This window comes from Dryas octopetala, chromosome 4, assembly GCF_963921425.1.
Source record: "Dryas octopetala chromosome 4, drDryOcto1.1, whole genome shotgun sequence".
Classification (NCBI taxonomy): domain Eukaryota; kingdom Viridiplantae; phylum Streptophyta; class Magnoliopsida; order Rosales; family Rosaceae; genus Dryas; species Dryas octopetala.
The window spans coordinates 18,620,334-18,637,934 of record NC_141369.1 but is presented as its reverse complement, the minus strand read 5'-3'; the positions used below and the strand labels follow the sequence as shown (position 1 = coordinate 18,637,934).

Genomic DNA, 17,601 nt, shown 5'->3' with positions numbered 1-17,601 from the left:
TGATATCTCCTACTCTCCCTGATATTTCTCTCTATCATTTCATAGGAAGAGGTCCCGAATTCGAATCTTCATCCCTGCATCAAAATTTATCTTACACTAGAAAAAGTGGAAACCAACTTCCCAAACTTCTAATAAATAACCATTTATTTATTTTTAGACTAATTAGCTTTTATTTTTTCGACCGGAAAAAGAAGCTTCTATTTGATAAATTGAGTTCTCGTAATAGGGTTAGTCTCCCCATGTTGAAGGGAATATAAGATAGTGGGTCATTCATCAAACAGGTTGTGCAAAAGTAACTTTTAGTAGCCATCACCATGCCACTTCATGTTAGTCAAGCTTGGAAATATTGAATATATGAAGAAGAGAGGATAAAGCCTCCAACCAGATGATGAATTATGTGATGAAGAAATATTACAGTCATACTCGTAAACGCTACATTGCACTAGAATGAGCAGAGCAGCCAATTAGAATTAATTATTATTCAATCTTAAGTGAGAAAAAAAAGACAATTTGGTATTGACTATGAATCAGGGCACCCTCAAATATACATCATCAAAACACCTATCTCTCTGTATTATATCCGCATTTCTAAGTAATATTCAAGATAAAACTTGCAAGACGCAATTGCTATAAACAACTCAACTCTCAGAGAAAGACAGGAGCCATGACCAGCGTTATCGTAGCAAGCATCTTGATGAGAACATGCAGTGAAGGCCCTGCTGTGTCTTTGAATGGGTCTCCCACTCTGCAACTCAAACAAACAAATAAAACCACATCACATAATTGTTAGAGAGAGAGAGAGAGAGAGAGAGAGAGCATCATAAGAACAATGAAGACAACAATAAGAATTAATAATGATGATAACAATAAGAATTAACATCAACGAACAACAAAGATTAACAGGACTTACGTATCTCCAGTAATAGCGGCCTTGTGGCATTCACTTCCTTTGCCACCAAGAACCCCCGTCTCGATGTACTTCTTTGCATTATCCCAGGCACCACCTGCTGTGTTCAGGAAAAGAGCCATGAGAATGCCCGAAACCGTAGCGAACATCAGCATGGAGGCCACAACTTTGGCACCAAGTAGAGGTTGTCCGGTATAGTATCCAAAGATCCGGAACACAATTCCTGCAAGGATACAAGCAAGATTTAGTCCTTCATCAATCATCATATAAGAAAAGAGGAATGGTCAAACATGGAAGCATTTAAGAGGAAAAGACAAGGAAAGGACATAATGAGAAATTGGGATAATTGACCCACCAACTGCTATAGGTGAAATAATAGCCAAGGCACCAGGTTTTATCATCTCCTTCAAAGATGCAGATGCTACAATAGCAACACAACGACCATAATCTGGCTTCTCCTTATAGTCCTGCAGCAAGCATGTTATAAAAAGCATAATTACACGGCTAGATTCATTATTTAACTAGCAGTCATGCACACATATATGGTGTGTGCCGCATACATTATAATTTTGTCTCATCTCCTTTTGCTTAACTTCTTTTCCACGTTCTCTCCCTTCTATTTCATTTCGACACTTGCTGTCAATTTATTTACAATAATACCATCATATACTTTGATACTCACTTTTAATTTACTTGCAATGATATCCATTTTTGTAAACGGATTGTGAATTAATTAACTTATGTATTTAAAGGGAATTTAGGACATTAAGCCTGTGATCCCAAAGAAGATCTTGACTTTATAATGGTAAAAGATTTACAGCATGGAAATTAGCAGGAAAACTTATACTAACCATTATACCAGGCCTCTCAATAAATTGCCTTCTTACTTCCTTAACAACCTCTTGAGCAGTTCGGCCAACTGCTGAACAAGCCCAAGCGCTAAACAAAAAGATAAGCATAGAGCCCAACAATCCACCAACAAACACTTCTGGAATGGCGATATCGACCTGGTAATGAATTAAAAATTTCAAATTAAACAGAATGGCATTTGAAAGTTGAAACCAGGAAAATAATATATCAATGGTGGAAGAGCAGTTTTGCTTACCTGTGTGAAAGGTTCACGAGCAAATGCAGCTACCTCATCCATATAAGCACTAAACAGAAGAAAAGATGCAAGTGCAGCAGATCCTATGGCAAATCCTTTAGTGGTAGCTTTTGTAGTGTTCCCTACTGCATCAAGAACATCGGTGATCTCCCGAACACTTTCTGGCTGTAAGGAAACATGTATGCTAAATTATTAAAAAAAAAAAAAACAAAGGAATAGTTTTCACAGACTAAGACAATAATCTTAGAGAATTCATCATTCAAGGGCTACCTGCTGACTCATCTCTACAATTCCACCAGCATTATCAGCTATTGGACCAAACATATCCATAGTGAGAACATAAGCAGCAGTGCTGAGCATTCCCATTGTTGCTACAGCCGTTCCAAACAGCCCACCAGTTGGATTTCCATTTTCGTCAATAAGTCCGGAGGTTTGGCCCAGCCAGAAAGCTGAGATAATAGATACACTAATGACAAGAACAGGAAGAGCTGTTGATTCCAGACCCAAACTGACACCAGCAATTATATTAGTCCCGTGACCTGTGGAGCTTGCAAGAGCTAATGTCCGTACAGGCTCATGCTTGTAATCAGTATAGTACTGGGTAATCCAGACGAAAATATATGCTGTGATGATGCCAACCAACCCACACAAGGCAAAGTTAAACCATGCAGATGGTGCTTGCTCAGTGTAAAGTAACCATCGGGTAGACTGTAGAATAAAACATCCACAATGACTATAGTGGCTCAAAATTAGGAAGTCTGAACTTAAAACAATGACATTTTCAAATGACGAAGAAAATGAAAGATAAAACTGTGAATTAGCAGCTGAACATTATTGTTACTTGTTAGAAAACAGAAACATGATGCAATGGCCAATGAAGTATTACCGCCCCAAATGTCAGAACAGCCAAAACTATTGTAATAGAATATCCTCTCTTTAGAATTGCCATAGGATCCTCAGTAGAACTCTTTGCACCAGAATCGCGTGTACCCCTAATTGAAAATATGCCAACTGATGAAATCACCAGATCAAAAGAGTGAACAACCAGAGGAAACAAGATGAAACCAGACGGATCTGCAAAAACAGTGAATGCATAGGTGAGTCTTTATCAGAAATCGATGACCCTGTTTGAACAAAATCAGTAACAATAATAAAGAAAAGGTCAAAGCACACAGCTAAAGACAAATGTCCTTGAGTGTGTGTAAATATTTTAAAATACAACACCAAACTTGTGCTTGCCTTCAATTTTACAACGTTGAGCCATTGTTCCCCCAAGTATCATAGCACTGATTATTTCAGCTGCAATACTTTCAAAAAGATCAGCACCTCGAGCTGCGCAATCGCCCACATTATCTCCAACCTTAATTGAAATTATTTCAATGATCAAAGTGAAATCAATAAATTTAGAAGAATAAATTGACCTATACGTGATAGAAATTTATTCAGTGAAATTCTCAACAATGGATAAAAGGATTAAAACCTTTTTTTCATTTCTGGTATATCTGCACAAAACCTTCATGCAAGTTAACCAATGTCTATAATTATGCAACCATAGTCATACAAATATGCTTATACTTTCACCAAATTTCTTCTCCTTTGTTTTTTGTATTTCTCTTCGATTATCTTATTATTATATTTATGCATACAAGGAATTCTTTCATATGAATTGAGGCTTGTCCTCAATGCCCGAGAGCATAACATCAAATACAACTACCTTTGTTACATTGACATGTTTCTCAATTCACAGATCTATCAAACAAATCACCTGTCATTCATTTTCACTAGCTCTTACGAGTGATCACTCAATTTTATTTTTATTTAGCAAAAAGCAATTTCCACACCTTGAGCCATACAACTTACCATAGGGTGGAAAAAGTGCCTTTCCTATCACCTTGTAAACAAATAAAAGGTTTCATTGACCTTAAGACCCATAAATGGACAAGGCTAGTAATAGACTAACAAAAAATTTGGTCGTGGATATGAAACACACAGAAATGGAACTAGGCCTTCAATGTAAAAAATTACTACCTAGCATTTTGGGGTTCCAAAAATTTCAATGGTCACTCTTTTTTCCTTTGATTTCCACCCCAAATTTAATAATAAATAAAGCCATGTGAGGAAAAAAGGTGAACATCATATCAGAAATTGTTTTTAACCCAAACCATAGGCCCTTAAATGAAGCTAACAAAGGAAAAAAAAAATTACCAGATCTGCAATCACAGCAGGATTCCTAGGATCATCCTCAGGAATTCCCTGCTCTACTTTTCCAACAAGATCTGCTCCAACATCAGCTGCTTTTGTGTATATTCCACCCCCCAACTGAGCAAATAGAGCAACAAAAGAAGCTCCGAAGCCGTATCCAACCAGAAGAAGAGGCACTGAAAGTAAAGTACATCAAAGTCAAGTACCAGAGCTAGAAAAATAATGGAAAGAGCAAAAAATGCATATGGAGCCAAACGGCTATTCCAATTTAATCATTTGAGCCAAATCTATCACTTAGTATCTAGAACAGGTTAGAATGGAGCAAAAGGGTAGTTGTAAGTTTGTAAATACATACACAAACAGATTGAAGAAAATCTAACCAAGATCCTCAAATATATATATATATATATATTCAATATTAGATAAATCAATACAGGAAACAAAAGATAACCCAGAAGATATTCATAAAAATATATAAAATATAATTAAAATACTGAGGATAAGTGATGGTCTAGTAAAGCTTGCAACAGTAAATCTTAAGAAGACACAGCACTACACTTTAGTGTCCCATCATATGATAAAAGAAATAGGAACAGAAAATAAAGCTTGTTTAAACTTATGTAATAATATCATAATCAGAAGCCAAGGAGCAAGGATAGTCAACACATACGGTCAGTAACCTTCATTGAACCTGGCGAATCCACTCCCAACCAAACATAAAATGTGGCATACAGGATGGCTATGCCAATTACAGCCATACCAACAACCACCATAGCAGAAAAACCACCAGCACGAACAGCTATCTGCACATGGTATTTCCCCTATAAAATATGAATCTTATGTGTTCTCAGAAAATTAACTAGATAAGACACAGACCTGCAATGCCTCTCTTGCAGACCGTCTTGCAGCACTAGAGACTCGAACGTTCGCACGAACTGACACCCACATCCCAACATACCCTGCGACACCTGAGCACAAAGCTCCCAAAAGAAATGCAGCTACCGTAATATATGCAGAAGTGAACCTGCATCAGCAAGTTCAGAATCATGAAGTTTTGTTGACAGAAATTTTTTTCCTTTTGATTGGGGTGAAGAGCGTAAACAGCATTATAATGAATATAAAACTCATAATATCACCTCCCAATACCAGCTGCCTCTTGCTGAGGAGTCATACTGCGGAACAAATATATGCAAAAGATAACCGCAGCCAGTAAAAATGCCATCTTAGAGATGGTCCCATACTGGGTCCTGAAGAAACCTTCAGCTCCATCACGTATTGCATCTGATATCTAAAAGAGAAATGACAAGCTCATGTAAATCACATGAAGAGTTAACGAATGTCATCACTAAACAACATATCAGACCATCTTTAGTCTTTTCATTCTTAGAAAACAGCAGACCCAATTATCATACTTTACACTCAGGCCAAAAAGTAAACATCACACTTTAGGCATTAAGGGGAGACTTGTCAGCTAGACTCTAGTTTACAACCTGCTAATGCAGTTAGGCCATTGGCTATTATGCCTTTCATTACTCATAAAAAATTAACATATGATTCTTTCAATTCTTCTTACACATGAGAACTGAAAACAGTTTAGTACTTGGTCTGCAAGCCAACCGTGATGATGTGCATGTAATACAAATATTTCAGCACCAAATCCAACAAACCTATTGTGCTGTGCTTGGTGTATTATCAACTCCATACTGATTTTTTTATTTAAAAAAAAAATTGTAGTTCATGGTATATATAGTTTATGTATCCATGTAGATGAAAACCGAAAAGAAGGCACAAAACCTAATGAAGCCAAAGGCTTCAACTAAAAATTTTCAATAAACCTTGAGCACATAATGTAACCAGTGGGGAAAAAACCTTGAATACATAAGAGGAAAGGGACAATAAATTAGCAGTACATTCAATGACTCATAAATCATATAGATGCATTAAATTTAATAACACTTCACAGATAAAGACATTGGAAGAAGATGTACCTGAACCATCTCTGGAGGTCCCTCATCCTTTGCGAGAACCCATTTAGCAAGGTACAATGACAAAAGGAAGCTGATAATACAAACCGAGAAGACAAACACAATGATAGGAGAAGTGCTTGCTCCAATGTAAAAGACCGCTCCAAGTGCCAGAAGCAATATCACAAAAAGAACACGGACATTTATTCGCATCAGAATTCGAAAAATCTGCACAAATGTAGAAGTCAAGACCATAAGAAATATGGAAAACTGTGGACTTTTTTTTCTCTCAATTTAAGGCAACACAAGAAAAATAAAGAAAAGATGTGTCTAGAAAAGAAATTAAAGATATAATTTTTCCCTACACTAAACAAACACTAATTAAAAAAGAACACAGGTACTAAACTGGACATAACATTCTTACCAATGGGTTGTAAGATTTCCCACGCATGTTCGGAAATGTTCTCGGCCTGTCTTGGTAAGACCCCAATTTACCATCCTCCAAATCGTCATCCATGACCATAGTATGGCTGGAATTCACTTTCCTAGCTACAGGAAAAGGATTGTACTCACCACCTTGGGGCAAGTCGCCCCCTGAACCTGGACGCTGAATTTTGAATGTTCTGATTCGGCCAGAAAAAATTTTCTAAAATGTCACCTCATACAAGAAGCAGTATCTTTGCTTATTGGTCCAGATGCCCCTAAACTCAAAACCTTCTCTGCTTTTTCCCTCCCCGCAACTCAAAATCTCAACAAGAAATATTCGTCTTCAAATCTCTTTAATGCCCAGCCACTTTCCTATTGAATAAGAAACCCATCAGTTTGTTGACTGCATTATGAAATGTAATTACGCAGAAACAAAAAGCCTCAGCATGTAAAATAGATGATAGAACCTTCAACTATGATGAAAGAATTTCTTAGAATAAGAATGTAATACGAAAATTAAAAAACATAAAATAAAAGGAAAAGGACAAATTAGTCTATCACTAACAAATACTAAATCACAGAAATGAGCTACCTTTTTCATTATAATGGACTACGAAATCTCCTATCGGTAGTAGCATTCACCTTTAATAACGAAAATGAGCATTTGAGACACAGAACACGTCAAAAAACAAAACTTGGTCCCACTGTGAATTTCACACTCCTATTCATTAGACTAAAACTGACCAATCCAAAAGCCAAAATGTAATAACCAAACGTAATTTGAATGCTTCATTTTGTTTCCGAGATAATGCTAGAAAAGAGAAATTAACAGCAAACGAAACAATGCCAAAAAAAAAGTTGGATATCTCTCTCTCTCTCTCTCTCTCTCTCTCTCTCTCTCTCTCTCTCTCTCTCTCTCTCTCTCACACCTAGCACTCACTTTATCGGCACCCAAACAAAACACTAATAAAGATGAAAAATCGAAGCTTTTGCCATACAAAATTGCCTAAAACCTATGGAGATCCGAATGCAAAAGCCCTAGATTCGAAATTGAGCGCCGCGAACGGAACCGATCATTAAGATCTCTATAAGACTATAACAATCAAAACAGCAACCGAATAAACGAGAATTGCAGAGAGAAACATACAGAGATAAGACGAGCATGTTCTTACCAGTGAAGGAGTGAAATGAATGAATGTGATTGCTAGGCTAGGGTTTCAACAGCTGCTTCTTCTTCTCACTCTTCTTTCTCTCTCTAAAAGAAAATTCAGAGAGAGGAAAACTCAAAGACTTTTCTGAGAGACAGACTTCGGAGAGAGAGAGGGAGACAGTCCAGAGAGACAAAATTTCTCTCTTTAATTTCTTTTGTTTATATAATTGGATTTTTCTCTTACAGTGAGTTTTGGTGAGATCTGATAATATTGTTATTTCATTTCACGTTTTGACAATGGTGACTGTTTCGACTTTGGAGAGCACGGGGAGGGTGCCTTCGGATATTCGGTTGTTTTTTGCTATTTGCCACGTGGCGTAATGCCATGTCAGCGACCCAATCAAATGATGCCATGTCAGCAGATTGTTTGGAATGACAAGCATTGACCAACAATTAAGAGAGCAGTTTTGCTCACCTCCTTTAACTCAGTTGTATGCTCACCTCCTATCTAAAATGCTGCCATGTATTTAAAAAATTAACCATGAGTTAATATATTGTATTTAATTATTTGTGATATTATAATGATGAGAGAGAAAAATAATTAGGTCCATTGACTTTAGGTACCAAATTATAATGTTTTTTCATTTCAACTACTAAAATATTTATGTCATTTTACTTTAGGTATTAAATTTCAATTTAGGTACCAACTTTAAAAAATATGGCTATATCGAACTGTGACTGTCTAACAGTCATAACTTTTTTATTGATTTATTGTTTTTTCAATATTTGTAAGGCTTAAACTTTAATATTTAGTCTTTGGGTTATAGGACTTTATCCCCCAAACCTAAATCAAAAGTATGAAACCCTTAAAAATTTTGATTTTTTATAAATTTTAAATAGTCACAAATGTGACTGTTCGACAATTGCAACTGTAACTATTCGACAGTCACAACTGTATAACAAACTGATTTGTGACCTAATCCAAAATGTTTTACTCTAAGTTAGTATCTAAACTAAAAAAATTAGTGTCTTACTGTTTTATTAAAAAACTATTGATATTTGGTATTTAATCCTAATTTTCTAAAAATAATTTGACAAATCTTTTTTACTTTTATCCTTATCTTTTATTACTCAATTTTTTTCACTTTTTTATTACCTATTAATTTTTATTTTCTCTTTTATTTAATTATTTTTAATAATTTTTACTTCTTTTGTTTTTTTGCTCTTCTACAATACGCCTCTAGTATCTAAAAAACCACATGCATTTAATAATTTTTGCTTTTTTTTTTTTTGCTCTTTTCTAATAAGCCTCCAGTACCCAAAAAACCACATCCAATTTTTTTGGGTCAATTTCTCATGTATACACCTTTTATCTATTTTTTTAATTAATTAAAAAAAATAATCCAATATAACATCATAAATAATTAAATACAATAAATTAACTCATGGTTAGTTTTTTAAACACATGGCAGTATTTTAGATGAGAGGTGAGCATACACCTGAGTTAAAGGAGGTGAGCAAAACTGCTCTCAACAATTAATTCTTTTTTGTTTTTTTGTTAAGAGTAAGACCACCTGTTAAATAAGAAAATTAAAGTTTAGAAAACAGTCCGAATTTTGAAAGTGCCAATTTCTAATTTTCTAGTTTGATATCATCTATACAAAAAAATAAATAAATAATATTCAAAATATGGGGAATGTTGGGTCAAAAGAAAATTTATGACCTCAAATTTCACCTATTATCATTTTCAAAATTTCAAAATAATAAAGTTTAAGAAATAATCCACACCCATCACCAACTCCACCACATACTTCTCGTATTATTTCTTAAATTTAAATTTTTAAGATTCAATCGGGTGAATAAATTACATTTAAATTTATAGATTTTCGTGTTTCAAATAAAATAACTTGCAATTCATTTTAAGGATTTCTATGGTGTTAGTGGACTCCGACAACAAAACTTGGAGCAGCCTATATATGTCCCTCTCATCAATTGGGAAATGAACGTTAGTAGAACCAAAGGATTACTTGGTACATACTACATGTGGTCATTGCATAGAATAATACTTTGTATGGAAAGAAAACAAACAATAATTTTAATAATAAAAGTCTTGATTCTTTTTTCCTACCAAAAAAAAAAGAAAACAAACAATAAAGGTTGTATGCATAAAATAGTCAAAAGCATGGCTTATCACCATGCTACTATTTAGTGTTTTTTTTTTTTTTTTTTTGCTTTTGGTAATTGCTCCTATTAGTTATTAGTTACACAGTCATTTCAATGCCGGTGCCAATCGTATTTGCACACAAAATACAAAGCATGATCCCTTATACACAAAGCAATTGTTTAATCAAAAGCATATTACCCACTTCTTATCCACTTTTTACTAATATTTTAAATTAAAAAATTTTAAAACAAGAAGAAAAAAAATTCTCAAATTCTCTATTTTTGATGGAAACTCAATAATATTAACCAATTCATGTTTAGTCATCACATCATATACTTACATGGAAATTTGAATCGATTATTAATTCATAATATGTGGTTTATATTCATAGTTTAGTAACATAATATTATTATATATTTATATTAGTCAATAGCTTAATCGAGTAGTTCTCGCATCCACACTTAGGTCATCCACACTTTGTCCGAACGAAATTTTATAAAACTCTCAATATTATTCTTATATAAGAAATTTTTCATGTATAAAGAATTGCTGTATAGAATCCTGATCTGCATATAAGATCTTACATTATTGTATAAGATTTCATCCAGACAATTTTCTTATATAAAATTGGCAGAAAATATTTCTGTATTGGATCCGTTGAGATCAGTGTGTGGATAACCCGTTGCGAGAATCCTTGTAGCTTAATAATGATATTGCACACTAGCCAACCCAAGCAACAATACTTTTATAATCAGTCAAACAAAAAAGAAAAACATGACTTTTATGAGGTTTGTAAGTTTGTAACGGATGGAGAGTTATAATCACACATTCACAATGGTCGGATTTCCCTGTCAACAATCTCCTGAGTAAGACACCACCCTCACAATGGCATTGCAATTATTTTAAGCAAATTATTTTTTATATAATTTTAAGCAATTTATTTACAAATAGTAATGTTTTATATATATATATATATATCTATATCTATATATTAATATTTCTCATATTTTACATTACAAGTGAGAAATATTCTTATTGGACCACAAGTTACTAGCAACTATCAAGAGAAAAATAGACCTCAAGTTTTCAGTGTTTATATTGATTTACGAGAGAAAAATGTTCCCTGGTTAGACAATATAACATATTATATATATATATTGTTAAAAGATAATCTTCTATCCACCCACTTTCTCTTAGGGGTGGGTCGGAATACCGCTATAACCGAACCGCACCCGAAAATCGACGCGACCGATCCGCCAAGCAACCGCTCCGACGAGAGCCGACGCATTGGTTGCGGTTTTCTAACCGATCCGACAGGGGGCGGAGGCGGAGGCGGCTTCTAAACCCCCATACCGTTGGTAAACCGCACCGACCGACCCTTCTTCATCTTCTTCTTCTCTCTTGGTTTCTGGCAGCAAGCAGCTTCTTCTTCTTCTTCTCCTCTCCTGGTTTCTCTTTTTTTTCCTCTCCTTGTTTCTGGCGCGCAGCAACTTCTTCTTCTTCTTCAACCTGCAACCTCGCCGCCGAGATGGACGACCTTTCTTCTTCGACTGCTGCAACCTCGCCGCTGCGATGGACGACCTCAGATGCCGTCGCCGCGATGGATAACCTCAGATGCCGCTGCAGCTTCTTCTTCTTCTTCAACCTGCAAGTCCTGCAACCATCGCACAGCCACACCAAGCACAGCCACACCCAAACAGAAAGCTGGTCGGTTTGGATCCATTTCGAACCGATCCGACCGTCACTTGCGGTTTCACCGACAGTCGGTTCACCGACAGAGTCGGTGGCGGTAGCGGTTGGCGTTTTGCCCATTTCGACCCTTGTCGGTCGGTCGACGGTATGTGGCTGGCGGTTCGGTTACCGACACCGACCCACCCCTACTTTCTCTTATCATAACTTACTTTATCTCTTTTTTTTATTAAAAAAAAATTGTTATAACTTTATCCACACATTGTATGTGTGTAATGAATATAGAATGACGTAATGAAACAAGGAATACACACTATAAGAAATGTGAGCAAAATTTACTTTTATTGGTGACATAGAATATGATAATGATTAAGCAATAGAAATTGAAGTATCTCGATTTTAACAAAAATTAGTGACAATTGGATAATAAGGATTAAAGTTTTCAATTACCACCTCATTTTGTGCTACCAATAAAGGGTGTCACACTATATAATTTCAACTTTAATTAATGCATAATTGAATAGAGGTGAATAGATATGCCTAACCATGAAAAGTTATTTAACTTATTTCAATCTTTCTCTCAGAGTTCTACACGTTGCATGCGCAATGGATAGCTTGTCTCAACTTTGTACTTTCTAACAATGGTAAGGCCATAATTTTGGGCCCGTCTGAAATAAAACGTACAAAATGTGACTCATGTGATAAAAGAAAAAAAGTAAAAAGCAATCTAATAATTAATTATTTTTTTGACCAACCATAAAATTTCATAATTAATCGAAACTGACTCATAATTACTTACTTCCAATTTTGTTATGAATGAATCTTACTGGAAAGGGGATGTGTCCATAATCACTTTATCATTCTTTCTAGTTCATATCGAAGATTTGATTTGAGCCATTGGTTTTCAGCCATGAAAATCTATAAATTAGCTACTACATGCCTTCTTCTTAATTGTAAGAAACCACCTTAATTGAAAAGCTAGCTTGAGTAAAGCTTCATTTACCCAAAAAAACAAAACAAAAAATGCTCGAGTGAAGTTTCTAACTATTTAGCCTAGATAGAAGTAGTTTCTCGATCTGCAAGTTTCCTGAGAATATATTTGCAGAATATCTCTCTTGGTAAGTGTTGATGCAAATTCTCGTAAGGTAGATGCAACAACTTAGATAAGTTGACCTGGCTGATCAGGTGCTTTGTTGGATGATGAAGTGGATGCTGGATGAGATCTTCCTGTAGACAAAAACAAGATCAAAGGAGATGGACCGGTGTGGTACCAGCCAAACACACTCCGATGATGAAATCAGTGGTGGTGTTTGATGGTGGGTGAGGAAGAACAAAGGAAGAACTTGGGAGAAAGGGAAGAACAAGGCAAATGTTCTGGGTTATTCTCAGCAAGTTGGGTAGGCTTTTTTTGTAGAAGGGAATGCAAGTGTTTTTGCGTGTATATTGGTGGATTGCTAGGTGCCTCATTTTGTGCATATGTGGTGCCTTATATAGGCAAAGGAAAACTTAATGAATAAGTTACCTGCATGTGAATGAATGGTTGCCAGAGACCCACGCACCTGGTCAGACCTAGTTGCATGCTCAGCTGCTTGCTTCCTCAGCATTGAATGCTGCATTGAATGCTCCATTAAATGCAAGGTTGGAAGGTCCAGGCAAACTGTCCAGCAGTCATGAATGCAAGCCTGATATTCTGTCTGTCAGAAGATTGTGTCAGGTGCATTCAAGTGTGGCGGTTCGTCCCATCGTGATCTTCCTGGGAATGGCGGCGGAGAGCCGAGCCGAGCCGATACGAACACATGTTTTCATGTGAAGACACGAAGTCCATGTGTGGTCGGATCGGGCATGGGATTCCAGGCCGAGCCGGTCCCATAGACTGGGGGTCTTTCCGAGCTCTAACTGATCGACGCCAGAACCCGAAAAGAGGCCATCTCCTGTGCCGAGCCGAGCCGGACCGGGATGATCGTGGGAAGATGGACACTCGATCCCATGGAAGATCATCGGTTCGGCTCGGACCGAACATGGAGGGCCGGCGTGGAGATCCGGTCTGAACTGGCAGAGGCGATGCCGAGTGGTGATGACGTGGGGGTCAAAGTTTTGACCACTGAGAGTCAAACTCCGAGGTGGATGTTGACCAGCCACGTGTCGAGCTGTGATTGGCTGTTCGGATTGATGTGGATTTTCCCACAAACAGTAAGTAGTTTAGTTAATTAATTAGTTAGTTTTTTCAATTTCTCTCTTTATTCTTCATGTTGTTTTCTATAATGTAAAATTTCTCTTTCTAGCTAGCTACTTGATAAATGTTTGTATATATATGACTATTAGTTAATTAATTAATTTTCATAAGAGAAATTAAATTAAGTAATAGTTTCATCAAATTAAATTACATCAACAAAAATTGTATCTCTTTGACTCTAAATATTTTATATATATGATTAGCATATATATTAACTTTTTTAGGTGGGTTCTTTTACAGGTGACCTTAATCATTCATATATAATCGCAATGCCTTGCCATGGTTGCAATGCATTTCTATTTCTTGCACTGCTGAGTTTTACTGTTGGGAGCTGCTGGTGCCTTACTGCAAATGCATCCACTTCACCATCATCAGAAGCAGTGGAATTAGATCATTTCATCAGTCCTAATATTGCTAAGGGAACCAATGGATCAAGATGGGCAGTTCTGGTTGCTGGGTCTCGTGGATATTGGAACTATAGACATCAGGTCTTAATTAATTTGCCAAAATTATTTTGATTTGTATTGAAATTATTGATTATATATATATATTGTTGATCACATCTTTCACACAGGTAAGACTCACACATAAAATTATTTGTACCTGTCTTGTTTACTTTTTTTTCTAATAGATAGAAGTGAAATCTCCAACTGTGTAAAATTCAATTATTTATGTAGATCTCATCTCTATTAAAGAAATGATACATGCAACATAATCAATTGCGATAATACAAATAATAATATTACTCAAGTAGATTCTCACAATTAATAACATTGTAACATATATAGGCTTACTCTTTTGTTAATGCTAACAAATTTCTTGTGCTAAATATGCAGGCTGATGTGTGTCATGCATACCAAATATTGAAGAAAGGGGGACTAAAAGATGAGAACATCATTGTTTTCATGTATGATGATATTGCATTTAACACACACAATCCAAGGCCAGGTGTCATCATCAACAAGCCAAATGGCAATGATGTTTATGAAGGAGTTCCCAAGGTAGTCATCGTTTTATATTCAATTCAACTTCAAATTATGTTAATTAATATTAATTAAAATGTAAATGTAAATTATTTTTTTTCTTCCAGGATTATACAGGAAAGGATGTTAATTCCGGCAACTTGTATGCTGTTATTCTTGGGAACAAAAGTGCCCTCACTGGTGGTAGCGGCAAGGTTCTGAATAGCGGTCCAAATGATCATGTTTTCATATATTATGCTGACCATGGCAGTCCTGGGATGGTTGGTTAGTAACTTTATATATATAAAAACTGTGTATTAATAATTAATTGTATAATACAATTTTATATATTATAATTATCCTAAAATAATTAAGATATCGAATTGATGATCGTTTCATGAAATTTAATATCAACGATATTTTGTATTTAGGGATGCCTGTTGATGGCGACTATGTTTATGCTAAAGATCTCATAGATGTGCTGAAGAAGAAGCATGCTGCTAAAGGGTACAAAAGCATGGTATAGCTAGCTAGCACTATAATTAGTTTTTACTTATTTAATTTTCATATCTTTTTATAATATTTGGGTATATATAGAGATTTTTAATTAATGAAAACCCATTAATTTTTGTGGAATTAATTGCAAAATATATACAAATAGGTGTTTTATCTTGAAGCTTGTGAGTCTGGGAGCATGTTTGAGGGCCTCCTTCCCAAAAATATAAGCATATATGCAACCACAGCAGCAAATGCAAAAGAGAGCAGTTGGGGAATCTATTGTCCAGATGACTTTCCTAGCCCTCCTCCAGAATACAATACTTGCTTGGGAGACTTGTATAGTATTTCTTGGATGGAGGATTGGTATGTATATATGCATGCAATACTTTAATTTGGCCGGTCATATATTATATATATATATATATATGACATAATTATCTTATATTTGAAATTAAGTATATATCAAAGTAATTAATATTGTTTTCTTTTTACTAGAGATCATATTATCCTATCAAATTATTTAAACAATAACTTTTCTTAATTAATAGTAATTTAGATTGACAATCTGACAATATAACATGTCAAGTTATCGGACGTAATATGTTAATTCACAAAATTAACTTGTTTGATGTTGTGTTGCATGCAGTGACAAACATGATTTGCGCAAAGAAACTTTGGCGAAGCAATATGAAGTGGTAATTTAAATTAACCTCATCAACAGTTTTGCATCCTTTAATTAATTCTAAGAGAGTTGCATTATATATAATCAATTTTTTAGACACTACTTTAACTTGTACAGGTTCGAAGGAGAACAGCAAATGGCTATTTAGATTCTAGCTCTCATGTTATGAAATATGGAAGTATGAAACATAGTGAGGAGTTCATCTTCACTTACATGGGCACAAATCCTGAAAATGATAACTATACTAATCCCGAGTACACCTCATCATCACCACCATCAATCTCAAGATCAAGGGTTGTCAGCCAACGTGACGCGGATCTCCTCCATTTTTGGCACAAGGTCTGTTTATTTAATTTCACTACATGCAATTTGCAATTGGTTATGGGTTCTCAAAATTAGAATATTTGTTCTGAATTTTTCAAAAAAAAAAAAAAAAGAGATACCCCATTTTTGTGTGTACATATTGAGACCTACAATTAATTAACCCATTTTTATTTGTTCATGATCTGTCACTTTTTCCAGTTCAATAAAGCTCCTGAGGGGTCTGGTGAAAAGCTTGAAGCTCAGAAGCAGCTACTTGATGAAATTGCTTATAGGAAGCAGGTGGACTATAGAATAAATCAAATAGGGAAGCTTTTGTTTGGATACAAGGATAGCTCAAAAGTGTTGAAGAATGTTAGGCCGCCGGAACAACCTCTAGTAGATGATTGGGACTGCTTTAAGATGCTCGTAAGACCTCATAACAATATATATATATATATATATATAATTCCAAACATAAACACATACAGATGACCTCTATATATTTCGTTCCAAATGTTTTTAGCAACGAAATCTGTAGTTTTAGTAGCAATTTTTTTGCCGCTAAAAAGGTTCTTTTTTGTTGTTTTTGTTTTTGTTTCATGCAGGTGAGGACTTATGAGAAACACTGTGGAACTTTATCAAGATATGGAATGAAATACACAAGAGCTATTGCAAACATGTGCAATGCTGGAGTTAGCATGGAGCGAATGGTTGCTGCATCTGTTCAAGCCTGTCATGTGAAACCCCATCGATCTCTAGCATAAGTAAAATTGATTGCCACCATAAAGACAAAGTAAAGGAATAATCATATATAGAAAATTGAAGCATTTTATATAGGAAAACTTATATGTAATTTTATGACTGGTACTGTTAAATAGGAATGCAGGGGTTTTTACATAGGAAAAATGTTAGCAAAAGGACTATAAATATACCCCTATTTTCAGTTGAGGATCCCGATTTCACTTTGATTCAATTATGGACTATAATTTTTCAAATGGCTCAATCAAGTACATTCTGTCATGTCTGTCACATTTACCGTTAAAAACTGGTCACGTGACCCTCACGTGACCAATTTATAAGGGCAAAAAAGTATTTTCTCATAAAAAAATGAAACTAAATAAATTTAAACAAATTTAAAAACAAAAAAAAAAATTCCCTCCATCTCCCCCATCTCCCACCTTCGCCACCCCCCTGCACCATACCCAGCCCAGCCCCTCCCCTCCCCTCCCCTCCCCTCTCCTCTCTTTTCTCTCATATCTTTCTCGTTCTTTCTGCCCCCCAGCCCAGATGAGGTCGCCACTTCTCCTTCTCCCTCT

The 17,601-nt window shown here is 35.5% G+C and overlaps 2 protein-coding genes across 2 annotated transcripts; one reads left to right on the top strand and one right to left on the bottom strand.

Moving 5' to 3' along the window:
- Window positions 1-369: 369 nt before the first annotated feature.
- On the bottom strand, window positions 370-8,034 carry VHP2;2 (Inorganic H pyrophosphatase family protein). The gene is made up of 15 exons (XM_086239982.1): window positions 7,777-8,034; window positions 6,603-6,976; window positions 6,203-6,406; window positions 5,351-5,502; window positions 5,091-5,238; window positions 4,885-5,017; window positions 4,218-4,390; window positions 3,252-3,372; window positions 2,899-3,086; window positions 2,283-2,720; window positions 2,013-2,177; window positions 1,759-1,914; window positions 1,263-1,374; window positions 911-1,130; window positions 370-745 (listed from the first exon to the last, which is right to left on the bottom strand). Exons 2-15 carry the CDS (start codon window positions 6,699-6,701, stop codon window positions 646-648), a joined length of 2,409 nt encoding a protein of 802 aa, XP_086096108.1. The 5' UTR covers window positions 6,702-6,976; window positions 7,777-8,034; the 3' UTR covers window positions 370-645.
- Window positions 8,035-8,051: 17 nt separating this feature from the next.
- Window positions 8,052-17,049, top strand: LOC147287655 (vacuolar-processing enzyme alpha-isozyme-like). The gene is made up of 12 exons (XM_086240940.1): window positions 8,052-8,104; window positions 10,527-10,584; window positions 11,406-11,625; window positions 14,081-14,328; window positions 14,677-14,841; window positions 14,931-15,087; window positions 15,234-15,322; window positions 15,464-15,663; window positions 15,947-15,995; window positions 16,100-16,321; window positions 16,505-16,711; window positions 16,891-17,049. Exons 1-12 carry the CDS (start codon window positions 8,052-8,054, stop codon window positions 17,047-17,049), a joined length of 1,827 nt encoding a protein of 608 aa, XP_086097066.1.
- Window positions 17,050-17,601: the final 552 nt, after the last annotated feature.